This window comes from Lepisosteus platostomus, chromosome 25, assembly GCF_059453375.1.
Source record: "Lepisosteus platostomus isolate fLepPlt1 chromosome 25, fLepPlt1.hap1, whole genome shotgun sequence".
NCBI classification, from domain to species: domain Eukaryota; kingdom Metazoa; phylum Chordata; class Actinopteri; order Semionotiformes; family Lepisosteidae; genus Lepisosteus; species Lepisosteus platostomus.
Genome location: NC_142635.1, coordinates 15,062,515 through 15,083,256, shown reverse-complemented (window position 1 = coordinate 15,083,256; position 20,742 = coordinate 15,062,515). Strand labels below are relative to the sequence as shown.

Sequence of the window (20,742 nt, the reverse complement as noted above, 5' to 3'; positions counted from 1 at the left end):
CTCCATGCAATTTTACAAATCCCTTTTTAAAAAGAATCGCTACAATTGCTTTGTAAAATTTGCTGTACGTTTGTGAAGCAGGAGACGTATTCTGAACAGAAAGGAAACTCACCAATCTGATTTCTGCGCCAGCAGGCTTTTACTGTCTGGAGGGCACAGCTCAGCGTCCCGGGTCGCAGTTCATTTGCCCACGGGGTTATTACTGCGAGGAGCGAACGGCGGCGCCCCACGGCAGCCCCTGTCCGGCCGGGACCTTCGGAGGCCACCTGGGTCAGACCAGCCTTGCAGCCTGCAAGAGGTGTGCGGAGGGCCGGTTCTGTCCCGAAGGTACGGACCGCAGAGGCAAAGTGCAGCGAGGAGTCTGGCGTTGCAAACACTGTGCATGTTGTCCACAAGATCACGACAACAGCTAGATCTTTACTAGATCTTTTAAAACACATTGCAGCCTATTAATGTTAGATGAAACAAAACATTGTCTCTTCGATGTGCAAAATCAAGCTGGAGGGAGAACTGAACTGGATGGCACATTGTGAGACGAGGGTGAGAAAGGAACAGCATTTACCTTTGATTTTGATCCACAATATAATTCCAACTTGGACAACTTTCTCCAGAGGGAGAACTATCAATGAATGTAACTAATCTGCTATGAAATATATACTGTACATGAGTCTCGTAGGCTTTGGAAGGCGCTGTTAACTGCACACAGTTTCAAACTGGTTTTATGAAACTGTAGCATCTCTTCTTCGGCAAACACTTATTTATCTTAATTGTTTTGAACTGCGTGTCTTTAGAAACGGTGCCTCCAACAGATGTCTCACGGTGCAGGAAATGGGTCTGAGGGCTGTTTCATTATTTAATTCCTGCAAGAGAGAGGGAGATTGTTATGGATCAAAAAGGTTTCGAAGTCTGTTGCACAGCATTTCGTTTTAAGGGGCGTCTGTTATCACCTCAGGATCAGCTGAGTCTGGGGTCGCCTGTGCCAGGGGAAAGTTCTGTCCGGCTGGCACTGCCAAGGAAGTGAACTGTCCAAAGGGCACCTTCACTCTCCATCAAGGGGCTGCAAGTAAGTGACCCACAGCAGTGCACCACCACCCTGGGCCCTGGAAGGATCAGGAGGGCGTTTCAAAGCTTGTTCTGTAGATCCGGTTTTCAGAGTTTAAAGGCATCTCCAGCACGACTTACTCCTCTTTCTCCCAAACAGAAAGGTCACAGGTTGCAATTGTTGGATGAGCATGGATAAAAAGACCACTTTCCTTCATTGGTTAAGGTTATTTTTGGAAAGTAAGCTGGAGCTAGAGAGCATAGGCATTGAATGACACTGGAGCAGAAAGCTTCAATTGTTGCCCCTGTTATGTCAAAAGCAACAATGCTCATGCACTAACTTTCAGCTCAGCAAAACCTGAAACTGCTTGACTGGGCTAGCAGCGGTTTTTCTCTAAGGAAGTGCTCTGGTGATCATGCTCGCTGAAGAACAACACCACACTTGCTTTTAATCCATTATCACCTCAAGAGGTTTAACACTATTGTGTAGAAGGGTGTTAGGAAGGAGGGACTCAGACAACTGACACAAAGGAGACAACCATAAGGTGAAATCATTTACACAGCAGGAAAAACAAAATGTATCACTTTCTGACACAGGCAGCTAAGGTGCTTAACCCTTGCATCAAATCTGAACAAACGTAGTCTAAACTCACAATGGACATCAATCAGTTGGTTTCTTTACACCCCTCCATAAGCAGAAGCCTCAGCTTCCTGGTTTTTAAACTGTCACCTGTCCGATCGTCATCTTCCAACTGGACAGGTGACAAAGGTGTGTCAGGTGATTCCCCACAGAATCCTGGGAAATGTAGTTCAGATGAGATCCACTACTTACCTGAACCCACTGTCCTCCCAAAAGTGTAATTTGATTTCACAGCTGAATATTTTAAATAGCAGTGGATTGTTAACTGGATTGGAAAGTACTGTAGAAAATGCAGCTCTGATTGATTTTGTCTCGGCCTGGGGACCATTGTCTGCTAGTAAAACAACACACCTTTGTGTGTTTGAAAGGGGTTTGAAATAAATATTCCATTCACCCATTTTTTTACACACTTACTCATTTTTTACATGCACCCCCATATATTACGCATGCACCTATACTGATACTAGTACACTGTATTATAGCCCTCCCAGAGGTAGAGGTAGTGGCACTGGCAGGTCCAGTCTGATATGGGCTGATGTTCTTATCCTGCGCAGGTGTGGAAGAGTGTGTGAAGTGCCCTGCAGGATTTTACTGCCCCGAGGGCACCAGTGACCCCGTGCCCTGCCAGCCAGGTTGGTTTAACCCTTTGGAGGGCCAGGACGAAGCCCTCGACTGCAGAGCTTGTTACCCCGGCAAGGCCTGCACCCAGGCTGCCCTGCGCCTGCCAGATGTGGACTGCATGCAGGGGTGAGTGCGTCAGCTCGCAGGAACAGCTGGGCTTCGCAGTTCAGGAACTGGGTGAGGCACAAGAATGTAAGAAAGGTTACGAACTAGAGGTGGCCATTGGGCCCGTTGAGCCTGTTTGTTACAGTAGGCAGAAGGTAATTGATCCAAGGATGCCACCGAGCCATCTTGACGGAAACTAAAGTATTAACTTCAGATTATGACTAGGTTGTTCCATATTCCCACCACCCTTTGTGTAAAAAAGTGCCTCTTCTCACTTTTAAATGCAGTTTCATATTGTGTCGACTTTCTGAAGAGGTCCTCTGGGTTGACTTGAGATGTCTGAATCCTTATGTCAGGCCTCCCTGTGGTCTTCTCCTTTCAGCACTAAAATGTCCAATTCTTTCAGCCCGTCCATGTAGGACCTTCCTATATGTCCCAGAATCCATTTGGTTGCTCTTATTTGGTTATCTTACAGAGTAGCAATATCTTTTTGGTAACATGGTGGCAAAAATTGTATACAGTATGCTAAAAGACCCCTACGTAATGCATTATTTTAATGTTAACACCCCTTGATTACATTTAACTGATTAGCCTATCATCGTTTGCCTTTTTTATGACTTCCCAACACTGCCTGGAAGATGGAAGCAATGTGCCAAAATAAACACCTACAACTCATTTCACAGGAAAAGGAACAGGTTCCCCCTAGGTGCCCTTATGTGTTTCTCTGAATTATTGTCATGATGAGTGAGATGGTAAGAAAACAACCCTAAGGGTATTTTCATGATGATTGACAGGCAAATTAGCACCCTTGGCCAGTGTTCACAAAGAACACGCAGAGTTAATAGAGAAAAAAAAGCCATTTACTGAACATTATGATGGTCATGCCAGGCAGGGAACGTGTTTTTAAAGAACACCAAGGTTTTTGGAGAGTCCCATTGGCTTGTCTTTTCAGGCTGGAGTCCTTCCACACTCACAATCCTTCGGACAAAAATGAAACTGTTTGGGGTTTGCCTCCAGAGGTTCTGGCACCTTCCCTCCCACAGGCAGGGCTCACCGTCTGCCTCTCTCTCGCCCTCTCCGGCTTCTGGCCTCGCCAGGTTCACGTGCCCTCCCGGCTCCTCCAGACCCAACGCCCCCGAGAACGCCTGTCCCGCGGGCACGTACAGCAACCGCAGCGACCTGGCGGACAAGGCCCGGTGCCAGCCCTGTCCCGCGCGCCACGCCTGCCTCCGGGGTGAGCGGCAGCCCCCCCGTCTCCGACGGAGCTGCACCCCACTGCCTCTCATTGTCGTTTTGCTCTGGCCAACGGCTGGAGGCCGCCTGTTGGCGTCACGCTGTTTGCTTACCGGACAGAATAACCCCATCCTGTTTGCGCTGAGTCAATGGCTGGCAGCCCGTTTGTGTACTGATGGTGCTCTAGCTTGGAAGCTCTTGTTTCTCTTTTGAAAATGCAAAGCAGTTCCCATAAGCCGCTCAGAATTACACGGCTGTCTCCCATGTAAATGCAAATTTCTTGTTACATCACAAGCGGTGGAGCTGGGTAAGGCTTTTTTCTCGCTCCTCACTCTGTTGCACAGGTACAGGAGGTGTCCAGAGACCCCCGGTTGCCTGCTTGGCTGGACATTACTGCCCCCCGGGCACCATGTTTCCCACCCAGCACAAGTGCCCCGCGGGGACGTGGAGCGAGCGGCCCGGCCTGCTGTCGGAGAGGGAGTGCCGGCTCTGCCCCCGCGGCTGGTACTGCCTGCCAGGTGCAGGCACGCCGACGGGCCGGTGCAGCTCTGGGCATTACTGCCCTGAGGGTAAGTCCTGGGTCGCGGGCCCGGGAGAGGACATGCTGGGGCACTTCCAGCGGCGCCCGAGCTCTTGGAAACCCATTTATTTTTGTTAATGTGTCAGTTGACTGTTTTCTTCTGTTTTCCGAAGTAAAAAAGTGGTCATCTGCTACGTGAGAACAGTATTACCCACTGACTGGATTGAATTTGCTCTCTACGTTGGTCATCCATACAAATGCCAATGCCTTGTCCAGGTTCACTAGGAAAAACAACACGCAATAGGATTATTATCATGTTTAGTGATAATTGGGCTTAATCCGCTTGTCTGAGGGTTGACTTGCTTGGCTTGACTGAGAGAAGGGGATCACACACAGTATCTGTAGTGTTTTAGGAGAGGAAATGAAATCAGGAGTGATTGCGAATTATTTACGGTCCAGTCTGATTGTAATTATTGTTGACGTCCCTCCCAAACTTCTGCTGCAAACTCCATTAAGCAGAAGGTAGGAATTCAGAACGATTTCACAGTTCCACAGTTTCACCTGCTGGCTGGCCAGCCCCAATATACAGACTCGGTACTTCCTGTTGAGTTACCCTGGGTAAAGAGCCCTCCTGCAGTCAAAGAACCGCCATCAACGTCCTGAGTTTGTGGGAGATGGCTGCACTTGGGACGGAGTCGGTGTCTAATCTGGTGTCTCTCTTTCTGCCGCACCCTTCGGAAGGCACCCAGTTCGCCTCGCAGTTCCCCTGCCCCGCTGGCACGTACAGCACCAGGATGGGCAGTGGCCGGCCGGAGGACTGCAGTCCCTGTCCTGAGGGGTCGTTCTGCCGGGAGGGCTCTGCCAAGCCCAGCCCATGCCCAGCGTGAGCAGCAGCACTGCCTTGGCCTGCGTCTGTTTCCCACTTCTCTCGTTCTCTTCCTCGCTCCGAGGAAGCTGTGTCCCGTTCGCATGAGCACCTCCAACCTGCATCCCAAATCAGGTTACCGAACCGTTAGCAGTTCACTAAAGGTCGTGTAACCTCTGTTGCCAACTTATATTAAAAGGTTGCATCTCAGAGCTTACATGACCGCTGCTGCTACGAAGAGCGTGTGATCACGTGATCTCTGCTATGACGTGTACTAAAGGTCATGTGACCTCGTATTGAACACGTATTGAAAGTCACGTGACCTGCATTGTGTCCCAGAGGCCACATCGCCTCTACAGCATCCCCATAGGTCCTCTGTTGCAACCTGTATTAGAGGTTGCGTAACCTGTCCCAGAGATCGCTTGACAAGTGCTCCTTTCCTGAGCTTGTGTGACCTCAGCTGCATGCCCGGAGTGCGCGAGACCTCTGTTCTGATGGTTCGTCTCCTGCCACACCTACTGAGTCCCGGGACATCGTCTTCATCGGGCCGTGCATGCTGCCAGAGGCAAAGGTGTGTGACGCTGCTGTCTCTGTGCCTCTGCCCTGTTCTGCGTCTGGACTTCCTGTCTCAGGACGGCTCAACTCAGAGAAGCAGAGCTGTGTGTTCTTCCAGCAGTCATGTCACCCTGCAATTCACCACTGACAACCCCCTGAAGCTCAGCAGGTGTGAGCCTGGCCAGTACCTGGATGGGAGACTCCTGGGAAAGCTAAGGTTGCTGCTGGAAGAGGTCTTAGTGGGACCAGTAGGGGGCGCTCACCCTGCGATCTGTGTGGGTCCTAATGCACCAGTATAGTAATGGGGACACTATACTGTAAAAAAGGTGCCATCCTTTGAGGTCCTGACTCTCCGTGGTCATTAAAAATCCCTGGGAGTTTCTCAAAAAGAGTAGGGGTGTTACCCCAGTGTCCTGGCCAAATTTCCCATTGGCCTTTACCAATCATGGCCTCCTAATAATCCCCGTCTCTGAACTGGCTTCATCACTCTGCTCTCCTCCCCACTGAGAGCTGGTGTGTGGGGAGAGTACTGGTGCATCATCCAGGTGGGGCTGCACACTGGTGGTGGTGGTGGAGGGGATCCCCATGACCTGTAAAGAGCTTTGAGTGGAGAGTCCAGAAAAGCGCTCAAGTCTAAGGAATTATTATTTTTGTGTGGTGCTCAGGGCCACTGTCCTCTCTCCACGCTTCTAGGTCGACCTTCCGCAGGCAGAAGGGAGGGAAGCAAGCTGAGGACTGCAGCCTGTGTCCTGCCGGCTACTCCTGTCCTCACCTGGCCACCGTCCAGCCCCACAGCTGCGGGGCTGGCAGCTATTCAGTAAGAGCCTCCCAGCCTCCTGTGCACAAAGCAAGGGAACACAAGAGAAAGGACGAGCACAGGGCAAACACTTCCGATATCGGCGCAGTGATTGTGAAGTAGGACTCTCTGCACAAAGGCTGTGGGGAGGGGTTTCTTGAGTGCATGCTCTTATTCTCGTTCTTTTGTGTTCCTGCTCTTAAGGATCAGGGCTCAGCTGCGTGTTCGCCCTGTCTCCCGGGACACTACTGCAGTCACGAGACGACCAGCCGGGAAGCGATGCTCAGCACGATGGTGTGTCCAGCTGGGCTGATCTGCTCAGCGGGTTTGGACAGGGAACCCCAACGCGCCGCCATCCTCTGTCCCAAAGGGTTCTACTGTCCTGGGGGCAGCATTGTGAGCACAGCACAGCTCCTCTTGACCTGTCCCTGACCCTGCTCTGCCTTTGCGCACACTGTGCAGCTTCAGGGGAATTTGCAAATCACTCATCCTTGTTTAGTTCCTGAGCAAACTCTGGCTCTCGCTCTGACAAACTCCGGAGTCGCTCTGGGACAGTATATCCAGATCTGGAGCTCAGAAAGTCATAGCACTCCAGCCATTTCATCTTTTTTTTTAAACAAACATTTATTAATAATACAATTCACACAGTAAGCAAGACACAACACAAACCTACAACAGACAAGTTACAAGATTTACAAACAAGGTATGCGACATAAACAGAAAATCCCAGATCCCTGCCAAAGTATTCAGATCCCAGTTGTGCACCATCTTTATTAGAATTTACTGTACTTTCCCCAATATTAACAGTTGGGACCATCCCCAAGAGACACTGCTGAGTCCTGGTGTAACCTGTCCCTCAGTCTCTAAGGGCCGTATGCCTTCCAGGGCAGGGCGTTCTAAAACAGCACTTGTCAACATCTGGGTTTTCCAGCACTGGGATTTTGGGGCTATCCCATTTTAGCCATTTTATCTAATTAATCTGCAGCTTGATCAGTTTTTGAGCCCACTTTCAGCCAGGCTTCATGATACCCTTGTGATGCACATACAGAATATGATGATCTTCCATGATGGGAAAACATCAATTAACGTTGAACACCTGAAGAAGGCTCTACAGCTGAAACATTGTTTCTCTTTTCTTCCCCTTTCAGCATGGAATAAACCTTTACCTGTTCCTTTGCAGCCTACACATGCTGACTCAGCAACCTGCTCGAACTTCATCAGCTGTAAAACCTCCCAGACGGAACAAGTCTTAAAACAGATATTGCAAATCTACTCATTAATATACTTGTCAAGAAAAAGAAAATGGTAGAACTTCGCCTTTGGAACCAACATGTTATGTTTTTGTTCCCAAGGATCCCAATCCAAGGCCCTGTCCGAATGGGACTTACAGTGACCAGCCAGGACTGCGTGACCTCTCAGACTGCTCCCCATGTCCAGAGGGAAAATACTGTTACTCGGATCAGCAGCCTCACATCCATGGCCTCTCCCAGCCTGTAAGCACTCTGAACACAGAAAGAGCTCCTTTAGTCTCTGCAGGAGAATAAGGAACTTTGGGGATTGTTATGTACTCTTGCATTGTCTGCAGCAGAATAAAAACTTAAGGTATAGTCATTGGTGTTCTCACACTGCAGGAAAATAAGAAACTTTAGGGACAGATACTGTAGTCTCTCAATGTTGTCAGATCAGCTCCCTCTCTAAGTAGGGAGAGACATCTTCACTGATCAGCAGTTCCATTGAATACATTTCAGCCTTACAAGGCAAGACAGACGCGCAGTACACATTTAAAGTATTGGGTTTAGGTAAAAACCAAATAATCGCATTACAAAAACGTCACCAACCCCCCCCCCCCCCCCCCTTCTGCACAGTTTTTAAAAACAGTTCCAGCACAACTTAAGCTTTCAGTGCCATTAGTCAGAGAGTCTTACTTTCCTGTAATCAAGGAAGCTAGAGACATTTCAGAAAAGTCCCTCAATAAAAAATCTGCCTGTCCAGCTTCAGTGGAAACAATTTGTGTCCTGCTTTCATTTAACTGTGTATTAACAAGGTCACTGAATGATAGGCACTCGAAGGCTTTTACTCTGCTCTGCACGAATGGTCTGGTTCCTGTAGATTACTACTATTGGCTGCGGTAGCTATCAGGGTGAAACTTTACCCATTTCTGTGTTTTAGACAGGGCAATGTCCTGATGGCTATTACTGCCCAGTGGGCACTGGGTACCCCTATTCATTCCCCTGCCCCCCTGGGCTGTACCGGAATTCATCACATGGACATGGGGGAGGAGACTGTGTGCCCTGTGCTCCGGGGCACTACTGTGCCCAAGCTGCCACGCATTCTCCCGCAGTCTGCCCTAAGGTACCATCTTTCATCATTCCTACCATTTATTCATTAACAGGCTTCTGCCAAGCAACAGAGATACAAAGGATTCTTGTGTTTCTTCAACACAACGCACCCAGCCAGACATTTTTATTTCCACAAAATTCCATTCTTAGCAGCTGAGCATTTCTCCAGTGAAAAACTATGAAACAGACATCATGTTGCGGAGCTATCAAACATTTTGTTGTGAGAAGAGAACCGTGCGGTCTGTGTACAGGATTATGACACAGGAAATTCACCATGAATTCCTCGTATAGGTCATACGTTTATTCTCTGTTTTTAAAAAAGAATATTTCATGCCTTGCAGGTCTTGGACAATTTTATTTTCCAGAATCCATTAGAAGACTTTTGAGTGTATCTGTGCTGATCTTGTATCTGTCACAAATAAGTAATTAACTTTGTCAATTATTAAACTGTTACTTCGCCAGGGTTTCTTCTGTTTTGAGGGCAGCAGTACCCCAGAGCCCTGTGAGGAGGGCACTTACAGCCCCAGACTGGCCCTGCGCCAGGGCTCAGAGTGCACCCCCTGTGGTGGAGGCAGGTACTGCACTGGCGTGGCTCAGACTGAACCCACAGGTCTGTGCAAAGAGGGATTCTACTGTAAGGAAAGAGCCCGATCTGCAGTAAGTTACAGCAAGGAATACTGTCCACAGGCAATTCAGAACAAAGCCGGTTTTAGAAACTGGATGTTGTGATGTTGGCATTTTGTGTTTTTAATACATTTCTAAATTAAAATATATTTATCACTTTTCTACCTGTGCAATAGCTGCTTTATACTGGTGCATTTCAGTCCTGTTCCTGAAGTATTCCTGTGTCTTTTAGTGAATAACAGCTGAACAATTTACCTGCTCAGGTCCATTAAGCTCTTTAATTCGATTACATTGATAGAACATTGATTAGGACCTCTTTTTTAAAATAATCATTAATCACTAGTTGATGAATAAGTCTCAAAACTGTACTGATTGCTGTGTTTCCGACCTCCTGCCTCTGACAGTCTGTTAGGCGTGTTGTGACAGGATCTTTAACATAGGCGGGTTCAGGACAACAGATATATATACACACACAGCTGTAAGGTTAAAAAAAACAGTGCTCTTTTATTTATAGTGCAGATAAAGGAAGAGATACACCACTACAAAACAAGGCCTAAGCTCCTTTTTGAGCTCCGGACTAAACATCTTCATGACATCCCAGCCTCAAAACACACAATTCTTCGTAGTTTCTTGGCAACAAAACATCTACAGCTGTGTCATTTCAAAAGCAAGTATTGAGTAAAATTAAAAGTTTGAAAATATCTCACCAAGAAGTTACTATGAGCTGACTGAACAGGCCTGAGTGAAACCGATCTTCTTGAACGAGGGCTGTCCAGGGCTATGGCTGACTTGTGGCTGATACAGTACCTACCAGCAAAGCCACAAGGCCTAGAGCTGTTTTTCTCCTCCACAGACTCCTGCCGATGGGCAGACAGGAGGACTGTGCCCGGTGGGCAGTTTCTGCCCTGCTGGATCGGCTGCCCCCTCTCCGTGCCCTACTGGCACCTTCAGCAACAGCACAGGCCTGCAAAGCCCCGGGCAGTGTGCAGTCTGCCCTCCCGGGTAGGTGCACCCTGGGCCGACCGCCATGCCCATAGTCACCACTGAAATACAGCCCAGGTCTCACACCCACTCCAAGGTCTCACGCGTCTGACTATGATCACCACATTTTGCACACACCTATGTATTTATTTTTTATTTATTTATTTTTATTTATTTTGTTGTCTTTTGTTTTATAACTATTCTGATGGCTGTTTTTGCTTGTCTTGGGCTGGACTGCTGTTACACATCAATTTCTCTATTAATAAAGTCTTATAATAATAATAATAATAATTGCTTACACTTATATAGCGCTTTTCTGGACACTCCACTCAAAGCGCTTTACAGGTAATGGGGACTCCCCTCCACCACCACCAATGTGCAGCATCCACCTGGATGATGCGACGGCAGCCATAGTGCGCCAGAACGCTCACCACACATCAGCTATCAGTGGGGAGGAGAGCAGAGTAATGTAGCCAATTCATAGAGGGGGATTATTAGAAGGCCATGATCAGTAAGGGCCAATTGGAAAAAATTTGGCCAGGACACCGGGGTTACACCCCTACTCTTTTCGAGAAGCGCCCTGGGATTTTTAATGACCACAGAGAGTCAGGACCTCGGTTTTACGTCTCTTATCTTATCTATCTATCTTCTTACTCTGCCTTTTCATGATGTCAACTTTCACCGGGGAGAAACTGATTCTGCAGCAGAGAAACGGACGTCAGCGTCCTTTCAGAAATGAGTGGTTGTCAAGGTTCGGAAATAGGACATTGTCTTTTTGGGTGAAGGAGACATGGGGCGATTTCCTTTATTGGGGGGTGGGAACGTTAGAGTCTTAGCTACGACAGGAGAAAAAGAGAAATTAAAGAAGACAGGAATTCGCTATGGATGTGATTGTGGATTGTGTGATTGTGGATTGTTTTTTGGAAACATCGGCTGCCTGTGACTGTCAGAGAGGTGTCTTATGTCTCTAAAGCCCTATGAGGCTAAAGCAGTGCTATTATTCCCAGCACGCACTGCTCCGGGTCCAATAACACCTCCCCTGCTGGCCCCTGTGCACCTGGGTACTTCTGCACGGGTGGGTCCTCCTCTTCTTACCAGCACGAGGCACAGGAGGGGCACTACACACTGTTGGGGGCCGTCAGAGCTGAGCCCTGCCCTCTGGGCACCTTCCAGCCAGTAAGTACTAATCTCTTTATGCTTCCTCCTGTGTTCATCCTTTCTTTACGCTATTGGTCTTCTTGAGACTTTGTGTCTTCTCAGGACAGGGCGCAGTCCACCTGTCTGCCTTGCTTGCAAGGACACTTCTGTAATCAGACTGGCGCAGTCCAGCCGACGCAGTGTCCCCCGGGACACTACTGCCCTCCTGGGGCTGTCCTGCCCTCCTCCTGTCCAGTGGTGAGATATCCCTTCCTTATTGTCGCCATTTGTTTTCCCTACCAGTAACTCTGCCCTGCACTTGCAGGAGTCTGTTTTAAGTGGCAGAAATAAAACGCTGTCAGGTTATGAATGCAACTCACAACCATTGCGAAAAAATTTTGAAATACCCTCTCAAATGCGGATGATTCAGAGTTTATCTATGTGAGCAGCAAAGGTTCAGCTTCAATAAATGTCTTATCAGTATCATATTTTCAGCTCCTTAAAGATTAGGGGCTGTTTTGTCTCAGATACAGTAAGTGTGCAGATGTTAGTTAACTGCAAGTCAAGTGACCTGTACTCATCTTTCGAACATTGTTTTTTGTGTTAGTCTGAGTCTAGTTTGAATCACATTTTGTGCCCCGGCTACTGTAACACTGGGCTATCTGTGACAGGGGTCCTATTCTGCCCAGGGTGGGGCTGAGGATGTCGGACACTGCAGCCCATGTGACCCAGGGATGTTCTGCGGCTCCTCTGGGCTGTCTGCTCCACAGGGGGTTTGTGCCCCCGGCTTCTACTGTGCTGGCGGGGCCACCACAGCCACCCCGGTAACACTAATAACACAAACCATGCCCTCTACACACTCTTGTGTTACATCACGCCCCCGGAGAACTCACCGCCCTTAATCAACTCCTTCACATTCCAGTGCAGTTTCCAATTCACTAATCAGACACACCTTCTTCCACCTGCCTTCTGGATCTCGACTTACATCTCTGAGGATGTACTGGTTTTTGGCCTGACCTCCTGACCCATGTTTTTGGATAAACTCCTGCCGGTACTTTTGGATTCTGCTTAGGGTCCTTCTTCCACACCGTCACACTTGTGCTGTGAAAATCAATAATGTCTGCAAATCCATGAGGTCTTCGACGTCCTACAGTGCAGGATAATGTTGTCTGTGGGACACAAAGGAGAAAGTCAAGCCTAGCAAAGACTCGACCAGCAATCTTTCCATGGGTGCTTGTAGTCACAGGTTCTGGAGAGGGCTCCCATGTCGGCAAATGTCAGTGGCATCAGAAAGGCACATAGTCTCCAGGCTTTCCCAGCTCTGTCGTAGCCCACTGTATAATTTTTGTACTGAATCTCTTGGCCCTGCAGCCTCTTATTTGATTTGTGTGAACAAGTCCAAGCTCTTTCCTACTCGAATGCAGCATGTTGTGCACCAGGAGGAGCACATGTGTGATTTCTCTGCTTTGCTCTAATATAGGAATGCTCCTTTGTGCAGGTGGCCGTGTCCTCTGGAGACGTGTGTCCTGCTGGGTATTACTGCCCCTTGGGCTCCAGGCACCCCCGGGCACACCCCTGTCCTCCTGGCACATGGAGCAACGCGGTGGGAGCGCACAATGAGAGCTCCTGCTGGCCGTGCCCTGCGGGGTTCTTCTGCAATGGCACAGGCCTCAGGCAGGCCACAGGGCTGTGTGCCCCAGGTACGACCTGCCTGCTCCTGCACAACCGTCCCATCCGGGACACCATCCTATAGCATGTTCCCAGCTGACACCACCATGGAAATGGTGCACATCCTCCTGTTGTGTTTCTCTTTGGTGCTACAGGGTTTTATTGCCTGCGGGGTGCAACGTCGCCAATGCCCCTGAACGGTGTCACGGGTGACAAGTGCCCCCCAGGGTACCACTGTCCCCAAGGCACAGCTGTGCCGCAGCCCTGCCAGGATGGGACTTTCTCCAACAGTACAGGTGCGCTCTCGTTATGACTGTAAGAAACGCTGCAGACAGGCAGATCTCGTTCGGCTCAGCCGGCTTGCTGGCGGTGTCAGTAGCTAACTGATGTTGAGAGCCATCAGCTTTGACAACTTGGCTGAGTAACTTATTCTAGTCTCCCAGAGCCATTTGTGTGAAGAAATGCTTCCTGTTCTCAGCTTTAAATGCACTTCCTCATAGCTTCCTCTTGTGTGCTCTGGATCGAGATTTAGTGGTCATTCTGAAGAAATCCGCTGGGGTTGGCTTCGTCAATGCCTTTGTAGATTTGAATACCTTCATAATAGTCTCTGCTCAAGACTCACGAGGTTTGGTTCTTTGTTGATCACAATTGAACAATTATTGTAGACCTTTCAAGTGTGCTGGCTGTGCAATAGAAACATAACATCTCTCCACGATTGTTATCATAGCTTTTGTGACGGCTAACCTGGACCTTTTACATCCCTAGTGGCATAGATATGACAAGTAGTGACAAAATATTCCCACAGGAGTTGTGCGGGACAGTAATTGTGCACACTGGCTGGTGGTTTTGATTTTGCAGGCTCTGCAGAGTGCCTGGAATGCCCTCCAGGGTTTTACTGCCTGCTAGATCAGGGGGTTCAGATGTGCCCGGAGGGGCATTACTGCCCTGGGGGCACGGGAATGGATGTGCTACCCTGCCCGCCTGGCACATACAGCGCAGCGCCCGGGCACAGTCAGCTGGAGCAATGCCTACTCTGCCCTGCTGGTAAAAACCTAGCATGCTGTATGTCTGACTTCTGTGTAGGCTCCTGGGATTCCCCAGTGCAGTGTTGGAGCCAGTGCAGTTGTGAAAAATATAAATACGTGATGACTAGCCTAGAGTCATGTTGTCATTGTGACGAATTTTAATTTCTAGGACTATTTTAGCCTCGCTTAGATCATGATTTTCCATTCCATGTTAATGACTATTTAAAGCAGACAATGAATCCAGCTGAAAAAGTTTCCCTCCTGTTGTGCTAGTTTATCTTTTCATGCCCCTGCTAAATTCTTGGCAATACTAAATTTCTGCAATTCAATAGAATAATTTGAACTTTTGAACTCCCCCTTTATAACAAAATCACTTTTTTTTTACTAAATCACTTTTTTTAAGTAAGAGCAAGTCACAGTTTATACTGTAAATATCAAAACATCTTTTGTCACACTGAACCAAGAGCAAGCAGTCACATGCCCTGCCAGCGCCACCTCCTGTTGAGTTATTGCTGTTTAATTGCCAGTACTTTGCTTCCCTTCATTGCTTCGCCTTCTGTGTCACAACGGTCTGAGCTTCTTCGCCAGGCCTTCATTGTCAATAGGAATGTATTTTTGAGTGGCTTATCTGGCTTAATAAAGGATTATTATGATACTTGCACGCTTTTGAAGGCACAGTGAATGTCCCTTCTCTTAGTTACCTCCTGACGTCAAACTAACCTGTTGTGTTCTCCTCTCTTTTCAAAGGGATGTACTGTGAGGAGTGGGGCCTGGCACATCCCACAGGCCCGTGTCAGGCTGGATACTTCTGTTTAGCGGGTAGCTGGTCTGTCTTTTCTACATGCTTATTCCCGGTGAATGAGTGGCTAGCCTTAAGATCCTATTCCTTAATAAAGAACCTTGTTTGCTGATATGCTGAACAGGTTTTCAGACCACATGCTAAACTGCAGGAACGGCCACCCCTGCTGCTTGATGCAGGTTTTTATATTACTTGCACGTGCTGCTTATGGTGCTGATAAAGAACTGGTTTGTACGGTATAGCTCATTGAATAAGAGAGTGTGTGGTTACTGTCTGACTGTTGCTCATTAACATCCGTGTCGGCGTAGTGAAGCTGAGAGTTTTTGCTTGCTCTGAACAGGAATCAACTTCAAGAACCCCGATGGGAACATCAGCACGGGTGTGGGGGGGCCCTGTCCTCGAGGGCACTTCTGCCCTGCTGGCACCAGCCTGCCCCTGCCCTGTCCGCTGGGGTCCTTCTCTGACAGGTCAGGCTGACGGGGGGGCCCAGCCCCCACTCCCATGACCCACCTGCGCACGAGCAGATGTTTTTTGGAACTGGAACGCCTCCTTTCTGCGATCAGATCGGTGTTTTGCACGCACGGAAATGAGCTCTGCATGTCCAGAAATGAGAATACAAGCCTACTGGTGCTTTCGTTTGGGAGGAGTGATAATGTGGCCCCCTCCCCCCTCTCTCTCTGTCTCCCTCTGTTCCTGGGACAGCCTCCATGTGTCTGCGCAGTCGGGCTGCAGTCCCTGCCCCCCAGGGCAGTTCTGTGACGTGGAGGGGCTGGTCCAGCCTTCAGGACTGTGTAGAGAGGGCTTCTACTGCCCCAGAGGGGCTATCTCACCCACCGGTAACAATTCTTTTGAATACATTTTTCTGGGTTGCAATCCATTGGCTCCCTGTCTTTGGCTGTCTCTCGCACAGGGAGAAATAAAGACAGGTGCGGTAGATCCACAACAGGCTGGTGGACAGATACTGTAGGTACGGAGGGTGTGCAGTGGGGATGACGACCGAATCTCCCTCTTCCGTCTCTGCAGGATCTGGAGGAAGAGGCTGGCCTTGCCCCGCTGCCCACTACTGCCCCGCAGGCAGTGCCCAGCCCCTGCCCTGCTCGGCGGGCACCTACGCCAACCTGACCGGCCGGGCCCGGTGTTCCCGCTGCAGGGCGGGGTACTTCTGCCCAGAGAGGACCAGCACGTACAGCTCCTTCCCCTGCCCCCCCGGCTTCTACTGCCCCGATGGTAACACACTCGCCTGCTCCAAGTGCTCCAGATAGTGCTCAAGGAAACGAACCTAGTACACCATTCCAGGACATTCGATCCAGTGATTAATAATAAGAATTCACTTCCGAACATGTATTTCCTTGTATGGTTATTTTTACAGTGCCTTGCGAAAGTATTCGGCCCCCTTGAACTTTTCAACCTTTTGCCACATTTCAGGCTTCAAACATAAAGATATAATTTTTTTATTTTATGTGAAGAATCACCAACAAGTGGGACACAATTGTGAAGTGGAACGAAATCTATTGGATTTTTGAAACTTTTTTAACTAATAAAAAAATGAAAAGTGGGGCGTGCAAAATTATTCGGCCCCCTTGCGTTAATACTTTGTAGAGCCACCTTTTGCTGCGATTACAGCTGCAAGTCGCTTGGGGTATGTCTCTATCAGTTTTGCACATCGAGAGACTGAAATTCTTGCCCATTCTTCCTTGCAAAACAGCTCGAGCTCAGTGAGGTTGGATGGAGAGCGTTTGTGAACAGCAGTTTTCAGCTCTTTCCACAGATTCTCGATTGGATTCAGGTCTGGACTTTGACTTGGCCATTCAAACACCTGGATACGTTTATTTGTGAACCATTCCTTTGTAGATTTTGCTGTATGTTTGGGATCATTGTCTTGTTGGAAGATAAATCTCCGTCCCAGTTTCAGGTCTTTTGCAGACTCCAACAGGTTTTCATCCAGAATGGGCCTGTATTTGGCTGCATCCATCTTCCCCTCAATTTTAACCATCTTCCCTGTCCCTGCTGAAGAAAAGCAGGCCCAAACCATGATGCTGCCACCACCATGTTTGACAGTGGGGATGGTGTGTTGAGGGTGATGAGCTGTGTTGCTTTTACGCCAAACATATCGTTTTGCATTGTGGCCAAAAAGTTCGATTTTGGTTTCATCTGACCAGAGCACCTTCTTCCACATGTTTGGGGTGTCTCCCAGGTGGCTTGTGGCAAACTTTAGATGAGACTTTTTATGGATATCTTTGAGAAATGGCTTTCTTCTTGCCACTCTTCCATAAAGGCCAGATTTGTGCAGTGTAAGACTGATTGTTGTCCTATGGACAGACTCTCCCACCTCAGCTGTAGTTCTCTGCAGTTCATCCAGAGTGATCATGGGCCTCTTGGCTGCATCTCTGATCAGTCTTCTCCTTGTCTGAGCTGAAAGTTTAGAGGGACGGCCAGGTCTTGGTAGATTTGCAGTGGTCTGATACTCCTTCCATTTCAAGATGATCGCTTGCACAGTGCTCCTTGGGATGTTTGAAGCTTGGGAAATCTTTTTGTATCCAAATCCGGCTTTAAACTTCTCCACAACAGTATTACGGACCTGCCTGGTGTGTTCCTTGGTCTTCATGATGCTCTCTGCGCTTTCAACAGAACCTTGAGACTATCACAGAGCAGGTGCATTTATACAGAGACTTGATTACACACAGGTGGATTCTATTTATCACCATCAGTCATTTAGGACAACATTGGATCATTCAGAGATCCTCGCTGAACTTCTGGAGTGAGTTTGCTGCACTGAAAGTAAAGGGGCCGAATAATTTTGCACGCCCCACTTTTCATTTTTTTATTAGTTAAAAAAGTTTCAAAAATCCAATAGATTTCGTTCCACTTCACAATTGTGTCCCACTTGTTGGTGATTCTTCACATAAAATAAAAAAATTATATCTTTATGTTTGAAGCCTGAAATGTGGCAAAAGGTTGAAAAGTTCAAGGGGGCCGAATACTTTCGCAAGGCACTGTATACCACATAAATGTTCTATCTTTCTACATGACGTTGGAGTTAAATGTACAGAAGGCAAATTCAGAGTTTTTTTTAACGAGCTGTCTTTCCAATTCAATTACCATAGACTGAGCACAGATCCTAATAACCATACAAAGCAACAGTTTGAGAAAAACCAGGTGTATTGTTGTTTATGGAGTAAACTCTTTGCCTGCTGTTTTGGTCAAATTCACACTGTAACCTCTCCCTGTAAGCGCGGGAGAAGAACGATTTCAGCCTGAGAGATAATACTTACAATGCTGTTCTGAATCTAGGCACCAGGTATGCCACTGAGTTTCCCTGCCCCAGGGGCTACTACAACCCAGAGCCCATGACCCAGAGCGTGGACAGCTGCCTGCCCTGCCCTCCTGGCCATTACTGTGAGAAGGAGAGGCTCACTGCTGTGTCAGGAAAATGCAAAGCTGGTTAGTGGAAGATTTGTATTTACTCCCATGCAATTTACATATGGCCTATTCAATGATGTTTGAATATGTTAATTGAGATGCTCAACCCTTCTAAGGACAGAGTTGCCAGTTCTTCCTGTTATTCAAACGAGATGGAAAAAGCTTATTTTAGCCTGTCTGGAGTGCTGTATCCCATGGGCACGAAGACAGCTGTTGCAGACGGCTCACATCCCCTTCCTCCACGGTGACTCACCATCTTCTGTGTGTAAGAGATGGCATTTGTCTGCAGGGTGTAGGAACATCTGCTTTGATACCAACAAACTGACCTCTGTGTATTCTTGCCTCAGGCTAATTCAAATCATGGTGAGCATGTGCAGGAAGCCTCTGTGCTATTATTGTGCTCTGTGCCTTTACACTGCAGCAGTGCTGGGAAATTTAATGATTTCCTTCACCGTTCAAAAGGCCAGTTTTACTACACATAGATTTGATCCCCTTTTCCAGTAAAGGGAAATAATATTTTTCATCCTCTAGTGTTGCAAAGTGCTGACCATTTGTGTGACGATTAACTGGGTGAATTAGCCAGTACTCAGTGCGCGCTGGACACACAAGTGTCCAGAGTCAGAATCATCAAACACTGCTATAAACTCCTGCGCTCCCCCTCTCTCACGTCAGGTTGGTTCTGTGTGTCTGCTGCTTGGAACTCCCAGCCCTTCGACTTGGACAACTACACTAATGCCAACTGCCTGTGCCCAGCCACCTCCACGGGAGGAAAGTGCCAGGAAGGTTACTACTGTCCCGAGGGGAGCTCTGAACCCCTGCTCTGCCCTCCTGGCTCCTTCTGCAACACGTCAGGTGCAGTGCTCTGTTTCCTGACCTCATACTGTAGCTCCTCAGCTGTCCTCTCTGTTGTTCTTTTTAAGGTGGATCTGTCACCCAATGCAGAAGAGGCAGCCCTTCTTAGCATTTCTATAAGACCACCTTATTGCAAGCAAGAGCTATTTCCTTTGTGATAAAATTAGTCACACTCTCTTTTTCTTCAAGTTTCTTTCTTTAGTGCTGTTAAATTTACTGTATTTCTCCATTGTTTCTACATTGTTTTTGCTTTCAAGTGCCTTTGCTTTTTCAAGGTCCTTGAGATTTTGTGTCATGAGAGGCATTGTATAAAATAAAGAGTGTTATTCCACAAGATTGCTAGCCAAGCAACCATCTTAGAATAAAGTAGTAGGATAAAGTATCTCTCACTTCTGCTTCGCCTGCTTTCAAAGGGAACTTTCTTATTCCTTCCTCTGTGCAGTTTCCACCCAAGATTCTTGGACTCCATCCCATTTCTGTTCTTAAATTTCTTGAAAATAATGAAGTCATCCAAACAAGGTGTCCTCTTTTAAAGTGATGCAGCCAATGGAAACCAAGTGCCAGTACACCTTCAACTGTAAACACATTTAATATTTGAACCTACAGCATGCTGTTCAGGATCCACAGCGGTATTTTAACAGCAGTGTCTCAGTTTCAGGAGGTTTTTGGATGCATTGTTATTTCCATGTGTGTAACATACAGTATGTGTAACGTGATGTTGAATAAAGTGTGAGTAATGTATGAGTAACATGTGAGTAACACATGAGTAACATTTGTGTTACATGTGAGTAACGTGTGTGTGTGTGTGATGACTGTGGCTTGGTGAAAGAGACCGTGGGCCAGTACCAGTGCAGCTGTGCTGTATGTGCTCCCTGCAGGGCTGTCTGAGCCCACGGGGCTGTGCTTTCCTGGCTACTACTGCACTGGAGGAGCCACTCATCCCAAACCGACAGATGGACTCACAGGCAACATCTGCCCACCTGGAACGTACTGTGGTAATTTCCTTCTCCTTGACGTGTACCACTCACCACTGACACCACTCTCGTCTACCTGTAAACCAAAGAGCTGAAGTGCTTCTGCCACTTTGTGGAGAGCACATCCCATGACCGTGTCCACTCTGAAGTATATTTAACATAGTTATGTAAATCCGGTATAGTCTGTCTGTCATTCGTTCCTTGAGCAGACCATCACGCTGTCTGTGTAGGAGATCTGGAGAAACTAGGCAGAGATGGTGACCCATCAACAGGCCACTTTCTGTTCTGCTGAAATATGGACTAACCACAAAGGCTGCAGTGTTGTTCTCTGTGGCTCCTGTTCAGGCGTCGGCGCGGGGGAGCCTGCGCTGTGCCCTCCAGGAACTTTCTCCAGCGTGGCCGGCCTGCCCGGGGAGAGGCACTGCCAGCTGTGCCAAGAGGGCTTCTACTGCGAGGAGGCAGGCCTGGAGGCTCCTAGTGGCCCTTGCACTGAGGGTGAGTCTGATCAGGCTCGCACAACGATCTTCCCTTTGAGCTGTTCCTGGAG

General features: G+C 48.1%; 1 protein-coding gene across 1 annotated transcript in view; it reads left to right on the top strand.

The window, feature by feature from the left end:
* Positions 1-20,742, top strand: part of LOC148641199 (uncharacterized) — a gene marked incomplete at its 5' end in the record, with an annotated part of 69,604 nt that overhangs the window by 1,168 nt on the left and 47,694 nt on the right. The window contains 26 exons of the mRNA XM_088619611.1: positions 136-327; positions 953-1,063; positions 2,236-2,428; positions 3,505-3,641; positions 3,985-4,209; positions 4,902-5,043; positions 6,274-6,397; positions 6,581-6,772; positions 7,729-7,869; positions 8,546-8,728; positions 9,178-9,372; positions 10,193-10,341; positions 11,328-11,496; positions 11,581-11,715; positions 12,129-12,281; positions 12,956-13,157; positions 13,281-13,421; positions 13,984-14,169; positions 14,898-14,969; positions 15,290-15,416; positions 15,652-15,785; positions 15,973-16,176; positions 18,241-18,390; positions 19,042-19,221; positions 20,100-20,216; positions 20,541-20,690. Of these exons, the coding sequence (XP_088475737.1) occupies positions 136-327; positions 953-1,063; positions 2,236-2,428; positions 3,505-3,641; positions 3,985-4,209; positions 4,902-5,043; positions 6,274-6,397; positions 6,581-6,772; positions 7,729-7,869; positions 8,546-8,728; positions 9,178-9,372; positions 10,193-10,341; positions 11,328-11,496; positions 11,581-11,715; positions 12,129-12,281; positions 12,956-13,157; positions 13,281-13,421; positions 13,984-14,169; positions 14,898-14,969; positions 15,290-15,416; positions 15,652-15,785; positions 15,973-16,176; positions 18,241-18,390; positions 19,042-19,221; positions 20,100-20,216; positions 20,541-20,690 (4,104 nt within the window). The remainder of the gene's footprint in view (positions 1-135; positions 328-952; positions 1,064-2,235; positions 2,429-3,504; positions 3,642-3,984; positions 4,210-4,901; positions 5,044-6,273; positions 6,398-6,580; positions 6,773-7,728; positions 7,870-8,545; positions 8,729-9,177; positions 9,373-10,192; positions 10,342-11,327; positions 11,497-11,580; positions 11,716-12,128; positions 12,282-12,955; positions 13,158-13,280; positions 13,422-13,983; positions 14,170-14,897; positions 14,970-15,289; positions 15,417-15,651; positions 15,786-15,972; positions 16,177-18,240; positions 18,391-19,041; positions 19,222-20,099; positions 20,217-20,540; positions 20,691-20,742) is intronic.